This window comes from Harmonia axyridis, chromosome 4 (genome assembly GCF_914767665.1).
Source record: "Harmonia axyridis chromosome 4, icHarAxyr1.1, whole genome shotgun sequence".
NCBI classification, from domain to species: Eukaryota; Metazoa; Arthropoda; class Insecta; order Coleoptera; family Coccinellidae; genus Harmonia; species Harmonia axyridis.
The window spans coordinates 34,140,726-34,149,745 of record NC_059504.1 but is presented as its reverse complement, the minus strand read 5'-3'; the positions used below and the strand labels follow the sequence as shown (position 1 = coordinate 34,149,745).

The 9,020-nt window shown below is 35.8% G+C and overlaps 1 protein-coding gene across 1 annotated transcript; it reads left to right on the top strand.

Annotated features, from left to right (window-relative positions):
- The first annotated feature begins 279 nt into the window (after positions 1 to 279).
- Positions 280 to 2,429, top strand: LOC123677965 (zinc finger BED domain-containing protein 5-like). The gene is made up of 2 exons (XM_045614723.1): positions 280 to 623; positions 775 to 2,429. The coding sequence occupies exon 2, from the start codon at positions 778 to 780 to the stop codon at positions 2,167 to 2,169; it is 1,392 nt and encodes a 463-aa protein (XP_045470679.1). The 5' UTR covers positions 280 to 623; positions 775 to 777; the 3' UTR covers positions 2,170 to 2,429.
- Positions 2,430 to 9,020: the final 6,591 nt, after the last annotated feature.

The window sequence follows — 9,020 nt, the reverse complement described above, 5'->3', positions numbered from 1 at the left end:
TTATTCAACATTTAATACAGCATAGTTTAGTTTTTTGTTTCCATAATACGTATCATCCTTTTCGGATGAAAATAATCCAAAATTTAAATCAAACTTGGTCAACGTAGAAAAAATCCAACACCTCCAAGGTTCACGTCGAATTTGAAATCATCCTGTATACATGCAGCCACATTTTTCTACTCCAAATCAATAGATCTCATAATAGGTCCGCTAAACAGAACTTCATGTAAGTTGACAGGATGATGATTACTCCCTCGATTACTCCACAGCTCTGGTTCCCAACCAGTGGTCCGCAGAAGCTAAAATATGGTCCGCGAATGGTTCAGAGTTTTTCATTCAATATCCGCCACGCCATCTAATTCCATTGAACACCAATAACGAATACCACTTGCGTTCGTGAATAGAATGAATATAACAGTCAGTACAGATTTTCTGTTTTACCGGCTCAGTCAAAAGTCATTCTATTCTATAAAATAAACTAACCTGGGATTCCCCTGCTTAGCGTGAATGGAATGTGACAGATAAATTATAGAAGTGAATATAAGAGTGTTGTGTGAGTCAATAATTCATTACAGACCGCTATTCTTGAGTTTATTACTTGAATTTGTTCGTGAATAATAAAGGTAAGTGAATATTTTTCTGTTATGGACATTTTCTGTTTGGTACTATTAAAAATGATCATTTTCGGGCCTTCTCAATCAATGTTTCTATTTCAATAGACGCTTTCATTTTTTTGGTTTATATTCGGTTTGATTTTTTGCACCTTATTTTCAGAACATGGCGCCTAAGAGGAAGTATGACAATAGTTATATGAAATTTGGATTTACTTCGATAGAAAGTAATGGAGAAATAAAATCACAGTGCGTCATATGCGCAACCGTTCTCTCGAATGAAGCGTTGAAACCAGCAAAATTGAAACGTCACTTAGAAACAGTGCATCCAAGTTTGTCTGACCGTCCGCTAGAATTCTCTGAAAGAAAACTAGAGAACCTGAAGAAAATGAAACTCGGATCGAGCGGTACGAGATTTGCAACATCAGAAAAATCATTAGTAGTATCGTTTCAGATTTCTAAGTTAATTGCCCAATCTAAAAAACCCCACACTGTTGGAGAAACACTCGTAAAACCGTGTTTGATCAAAGCCGTCGAAGAAGTTTTTGGATTAGAAGCCAGGAAAAAAATACAAGATATACCTCTGTCCAATAATACTGCCAAAGCTCGAATTGAACTTATGTCAAATGATATAGAGGAGCAACTTGTTTCAAGAATAAAAATTTCGCCATTTTTCGCCTTGCAGTGTGATGAATCGACCGACATTTCGAATTGTTGTCAACTTCTTATATTTGTTCGAGTTTTGGACGACGACAACATAATTAAAGAAAAATTATTGATTTCACGGGAACTGGAAACTACATCAAAAGGTATCGACGTCATGAACTCAATATCAGAATATTTTGAGAAGCATAATCTTATATGGGATAAACTCGTTGGCCTCTGTACTGATGGTACTCCGGCAATGTTGGGATCACGTTCTGGGCTGGCAACATTAATAAAAAAGAAGAATCCGAAGATAATAACAACACACTGTATCATACATCGCCAGGTATTAGCTTCTAAAACTCTTCCTGTGTGCCTCAATGATACACTGCAAATGGCCATAAAAGTTGTCAATGTTATAAAAAGCAGTGCCTTAAATACACGCCTCTTCAAAAAATTATGTACTAAAATGGACTCTGGCCATGAGGCACTTCTTTTTCACACAGAAGTTCGATGGCTATCAAAAGGTAATATGTTGGGAAGATTATATGAATTAAGAGCAGAGGTTGAGATTTTTTTGGTTGACAAAAAAATTAATGATTTGTTAAAACTGTGTGATGCGGCATGTCAGATGAATTTGGCGTATCTTGTGGATATTTTTACACATTTAAATAAATTGAATATGCAACTGCAAGGTTCGGGAAATGGAGAATTAGAAAACGTCGCCAATATATACATTTTTGAAGATAAACTTCTAGGTTTTATTTGCAAACTTCAGATGTGGATGCGTAAAATTGAAGACAATAATTATTCTGCATTTGCGACATTGAAAGCACTTGTGGAAGACACAAAATATGATGATAGAAGGGCAAATTTAAAGAAAAACATCAACACATTTACAAATGCTGATTGATGAATTCAATCGTTACTTCCCAGAATATACCACAGAAGCTGAAGTTGATCAAAAACTGATCCGTAACCCTTTTAGCACTGACGCTGGAGAAGTAGCGGAAGAAATTCAGGAAGAACTCATTCCAAAATGATAGAAACTGCAAGGATGCTTTTGCATCAAATTCACTCGAGTTGTTTTGGTGTAAAAAAGCTATTTCTTATACCAAACTTCGAGAAATCGCCTTGCGCTATTTTATGGTTTTTTCAACGACGTATTTGTGTGAACAATGCAAGGAATCGTTTGAAAGTGACTGATGATTTGCGTGTAGCTCTGAGTAACAATATTAGTCCTAAGATAGCTGAACTCGTGAAGAAGATACAAGCTCAGAAATCACATTAATATTTATACAAAATTACAGAAATTTATACTAAAAATATTTTTTCTAATAAATTAATTATTCTCTCAATTAAAGGTTCAGTTTGATTATTACAGTTTTTTTTATTACACCAACATAGTGGTCAAGGGCGGATATAGCTTTTTTCATGGGGGGGTAGTAACGGTTCAAAACCCATAATTTGCAATATTTGGGAAATTACCAATTTGAAATTATTGCATAAAATATATTATGTGCACCACGTTGGGTAACTTTTTTTAAGGGTTTCGATATTCATGGAGGGGGGGGGGTAATCACCCCCATTACCCCCCCGTAAATCCGCCCTTGATAGTGGTCCCTGCTAACAAGAATAATATAAAAATGGTCCCTGACCAAGAAAAGGTTGGGAACCCCTGCTCCACAGGATTCAGCTGTTTTCCTATTTTGAGATGAATTTTTATATTATATCACCGAAATTACCGACTTTCAGTATTTCAATAGCATCGGTTATTCATGAAGACAACGCGAAACACAGTCTGATATATTCTCCATGTGGAAATTGAATTCGCATCGGCATAGACAAAAAGAAGCGTTCATTCCCATTTAATGTTCAAGCTAGACATCAATAAATGAAAGCGGGTCGGACGCTTGTAACAACACGTTCCATTTCGACATTTCCATATTCCAGATCGCCGGAATTTCTTATTCACTACGAAGTGGAAGATGACAAAACCGCAACATGCATAAATTTCCCTGGAGATCTCCCGCTTAAATAAATTCAGAAATAAAACGATCAAAACCCGCACTATATAAGCGTGTGTATCAGCCGACTTGCGAACGGATAAAAGGAGTATAGAGACGGGTAGAAACAACGGAATCGAAGAAAATAAGTGGACCGCAATTCAAATAGTTCTCAAAACCGGATTAACTCTCCTCTTGCCGTAATTGCGGAATTGGAGGAACGGAAGTAGTTCAGGGATATCCGTAACGATGATATAATGGAATGGGGAATATCCAGGAGGATGTTGGGTTCTTATTTAGGAACCGTTGAGTAGAGTTGCACAAGTTGAATGTTTGAGATTGACGTTAGTTAGACTTGAAATTAGGTTAAACTCAAGTCAATCTTTCTGAAAAATAATTCAAGTCAAATAAACTGGAAAATGGTTACAGGTTTGGAAATTTCTAACTGTTTGTCAAACTAGTTGAAAAATAATTAATTTAGTAGATATGCCCTGAATGGGTACAATATTTATTTTAAATATAGTAGGTGGGTACAATAAATGTTTGAAGTAATTCTATCTCATTTGAATTAATTTGAAGATTAATGCATAAGAGTAGTTTTACCAACAATACCAACAATAATTAAAAACAAACAAAAAATACATTATTTTTAACTTTTTTTAATCAACTCCAACTTGTCGCTTCAAAAGTCTTCGTGAAAAGTGAATTTCTCTTCGTTATACTTTGAATATACGCATTGCCAGAACGTGACGTTTTGAAATTTATTTGGAATGAAGTTGTCAAACTCAATCGTGTTGTTATGGTGATTGATAATTGCACTGAAGGCAATTATCAGTGTAGTGGTGACATCATTGGGTGACCTTGTTTCATATGACACAAAATGACAAGAATTGATTGGTTGTTAGATCTGTCTGGTATATGATTCAGATATGCTTCGTGCGAAATAATTTTTCTTCGCTCAAGGGCCTAACCTTAGTTCCCAATTATACTAACCATCCGGGAAAAAATGATGCAACGAGTATGATGTAGCACAAATCACTAAGTAAAAATATCATTTATAGAAAATGTAATTGAAATGATTATAAACTGATCAAAATTCAGAGGCGGCAAAAGTAGAATAGCCTATAGGATGCCCAAAAGAGTGGACTGTTTCTCCCAAGCAGCATCTAGTGAAATAAGAATTCTTTAACACTATAATATTAGGAAATGGATGAAAATAAAAACACGAATAATTTTTAACTCCACTTTTTTTCCTTTTATTTTACTTTAGAGGGATTCATATCACGTGACATTCCTGTGATGTGCTAAAGTTTCTCCTCAGCGTTTTTGAGAATCCACCACTTTTCAGTAGGAGTTGAGCAATATCTAACGATTCTCTTATTTACCACATTCAAAAATTCTAAATTGAAAATAAAAAATTAGAAGAACCGCATTTTCACCCTTCGACAAAGTTTTTGTATAACATTTTTATATAAAAATTCATAAAAAAATAAATGTTTGTTCGGAAAATTATATCATGCATATATTCAATATTTATTCTTCATTAAAAAATTCGTCTCGTTCTTTCAATTCCATTCCAAAAAAAAATAATTTAGATTTTTTAATAAATTAGGATTTCCCGCAATGCAGAACTTTTAAAATCAATTATATTAATCGATATAAATATTTAGCGTGAGATATAGCGCACTCATTTATGATTGCAGAAACATTAAAGAAGCTTCTTGAATTATTTTTATATTTGATTTCATCTTCTATCATCTTCTTTTTATATTCCATTTTATCTTCATTTCTTTTCTTTTCTAATTCGAATAACTCATATTTTTGTTGCTTTTTAACTTTCATATATTGCTTCCTTACAACATTTTCTTGTATCTCTGTACTTCTCCTTCATAGAACTTGATTATCACCAAAACTAATTTACAATTTGCTTCAACAAAACTATCAAAGGGTTTTCTTTTGCTTGGCCTGGATAAGATTCAGAGTTATTTCTGAATAAATCAACTCAGATGAAAATGCCATATACTACTATACTATAATAATAGCACAAATTTACATTATTACTGTTAATTGAAATGTAATGTAAAATTGTTTGTCTTCCATTTTCCGGAAAACCATCATATCGGTTTTACTCGCATGAGTGAGAGGAAAGAGTTGAGCAATTATAAAACGAGCCGTTTCGTCGGTCTAATGAAATTTAAATGAAAAATATTCATGATTGATGATTTCCATGATCTTACCCATTTACTAATATAATAGCTTTCTCAAAGCAGGATGTTTCTTGGATTTCAGGGTAGGTTTTACTTATGTTAGTTCATTATTATAAGAAATTTTCAGAACATCTTTATCTTCATTTCTTTTGAAATGCAAGTAAGCACTATTCATAGGTAGGGAATTATCTGAATCTGAATAGTAGGTAATTGATACTCGTCATATGTATCATGGCTTATGGATATATTTACGTATAGGAAGTTATAATATTAAGGATTGCATTCCTCTTTTTTGTACTGTCCCATTAAAATTCACCATGAGATCAAAATTCTTTTTGAAATTTATCTACGAAATGACAAGTCTAACATCCAAAAACCTTTTTTTCCTTTTTTTTTAGTAGAGCGAAGTCCACCTCATGGACACCCAACAAATAGGTGTAAAACACCTATCAGCAACTGCTGGATAGTGTGAGGCTCTCCTGAAGGGCATACTCACTAAAAACCTCCATTACACCTCCGCCGAACCCGTAGAGAAAGGTTCCAAGGACGTCAACCTTCCTCTTAAGCATTCAGCCTCAGTGCGGCCGACTCACCAAGGGTTCGGTACTCTACGGCGTAATGACCTACTTGTTTCACGGTGTCCTGCCCTAAGGAGTATGGGATAGGGCAGAAGCAATTCGTTGAATGTGGTCATTCAACAGGTAGCATAAAAAGCGTGATCTCCCTCATTCCGTGGTTTCTCTAATAGCTCTGATTACGGAACTCAAGCCTGAGGTAGTTCCCCGCAGGAACTTGTTCGGCAAGCCTCCTTCCTTCGAACTTAATCTTCCACGAGGAGATGCCTCTTGACCCTGGGCTTGCGACCTTTGCGAACTTGCACAACTTACGCAAACCCTAAGTCCTCGCAGCATAGGATCAGCCTCAGTTTGTGCAGGGAAGTTATAAGGATAGGGGTTTTTAGAGGGAGTTTAGTAGTTTTATCTGTGAGCAGTGGGGCTGAGCAGAGTACTAACATACTTTTTCATTATTCTCGTTTCCTAAAATTCGAGGCCGTTAAAGTCATAATTACTCCTCAAATAGTGTACCGAGAATTACACTTAAGGTCCTAAACTGGCGCCCGCGAAACATAAGTAACCCCTATTCTACCATGTACTCACATCCAAATTGTTATTTTTCTTATTATTATTAGATACAATAAGAGTTGAGGTAATAAACCTATAAACTCAATACAATATATGGAAGTAATTACAAGAAAAACTAAATCGAAGAGTTGAGACACACTCATTATAGCGATTCTTAAAGATATTAACTGATGGTGCAGTCACTATGTCAGATGGCAATCGGTTCCAGATCTCAAATATTCTGTTTGATAAAAAGTTCTGTCGAACAGTAGTCTTGAATTTTTCTTTGCCAAGCTTTTAAGGCTGGCCTCGCAAATGATTTTGGTTTCTCTTGAACATCAACTGCAGATCGGCATCAGCACATCCGTGGACTGCTCTATAGGTAACAATGAGATCACCTCTCTCACGTCGCCGCTCAAACCTGGAGATATTCAAGAGTTGGAGTCGTGTATTATAGTCTAGGCGATTGAGACCATATGGGAGCCGAGTACAAGTGCGTTGAATAGCCTCCAATGCATCCATATCACCCTTCAGGGAAGGCCACCAAGCTGGGCCGGCAAACTCAAGTATCGGGCGGACATAAGATAAATACAGAAGCTTACACGTCTTTAAGCTGCAACCTTGAAAAGAACGATATAACGAGTAGCATAGTTGTTTAGCTCTATTACATATATGAAGTATTCGATTTTGCGATTTTTTTTTGCCCACATGCAGTACACAGCATTTTTCTACATTAAGAGGCAATATCCATTTTTTACACCAGTTGTTTATAGTATTGAGGTCATGTTTGAGAACATCAGCACATGTTAGAGGATAATTGTACAGCTGCGTATCGTTGGCAAATGTTGGCATCTTCTTGCTTCCTTCTCGGCCTCTTGTGTCTTCTTCTGCTAGACCTGTCTATGATTTTCAACTACCTTTATGGCCTCTGTCTGGTCGGTTCTGCGTCTCTCTGGTGGACCCTGCTGTTCTACTTCTCTTCTCATGTTGCTCGTTCTGCTTGAACCAGTCGCTTGGAGGGATGTAGCAGGCTCGGATTAGCCACGCCACATTTTTGGTCAGTCTTAGTTTCACTGTCTACTTTACAGCAGGCATTTACTACAAGCCCTCCCACCACGACAAGGTGCTGACCTCGGAAGAGAACATTCAAAAACCTAATTCCGGTTATTCGTTGTTTAATTTCTTTTTGACGAATTCTTGGTTTCATCTCCTTCATGAGATAAAACTGCAATATTATTCTTTTATCTAGATCTATTGAATTATATCTTCATTATTCAACTGATTTTGAGCAATTAATAGTATCTATTAACAAACAACGTGAGTTTTAATAAGTCACTGATATATCTCACTATAATGAATCGGAAAAGATGGCTCTGTGCTTCTATACATCTGTGCTTCTATTCGGTTGGCCGAAAGGGAACATTCCATTATTGTTATTGAGGGGAGGAATTTCACTCTGACAATTTTGACGCTTATAGGTAAATATTAAGGTTTGTCACTAAAGTTCTTTCTCTATTCTTGTATTTTTGTATTTATTGTTATATTTGTAGATGAAGTATAGAATTCAACTTGCAGTAATGTTCATAACCCACTTGATGAATTACAGCACTCGCCTGCGGCTCGTGCTGCCTTCTTCTTCTGCGTGAGTTATGACCTACATTACCGCCCGTTGAATAATATACTATTATTATGTTGCTTAATATGAATCCCCTCCTTCTTACACCTCCGTTTGAGATTTATTCTTTCATATATAAAGGTCAGATTTATCATTTCGATAGTTCTCGAGCCACGGTTGTCAAAAAAAAATGTTCTGGTTGAGAGGTATAGTGCTTCTCTGTAATATACTAGTGAAGAACAACTTTGACTGTATGATTGTTGCATAAAATTGAGAGTGCACAAAAGTGTCGTACTGAAGACTCATTCTAACACTCGTTCATTCAAAAACTCAGCACTTCGTGGTTCGTTTTAACTTTTTCAATTCTGGATGAATACCAATTCCTTATGCACTTGTATTTTAGATAACTATTTCGGCTCTCTAATTCTCCGAACAAGTTCTAATGAAGAGATGAGAGAATTTTTGGCAACTTCGAAAATTTTTGGAAATATTCTAGCCTATTCAAGTGAGTCTGAATTTACTTCATCGAAAGAGAAAAGAAACTTCAGTTACACAACGAACTAAAGGCTAGGGAAAATGCCTTTTTTCATAAATCCATCTACGGACCGCCCTGGTCTCTGCGAATCATAAAATAAGATAATAAAAAAGTGAGAGCTGCAGTCAATGAATGTAACCAAATGGGCACCCGGATGGAACGAACTATAGTAGCCAATACAAACAATCAAATCTACACATTCTGGTTCCAGAGACGATTCGATAAATACTTAGGTTTGATCAAAAGTACTGTTAGACAATAAATACCTTGACTTCTATTG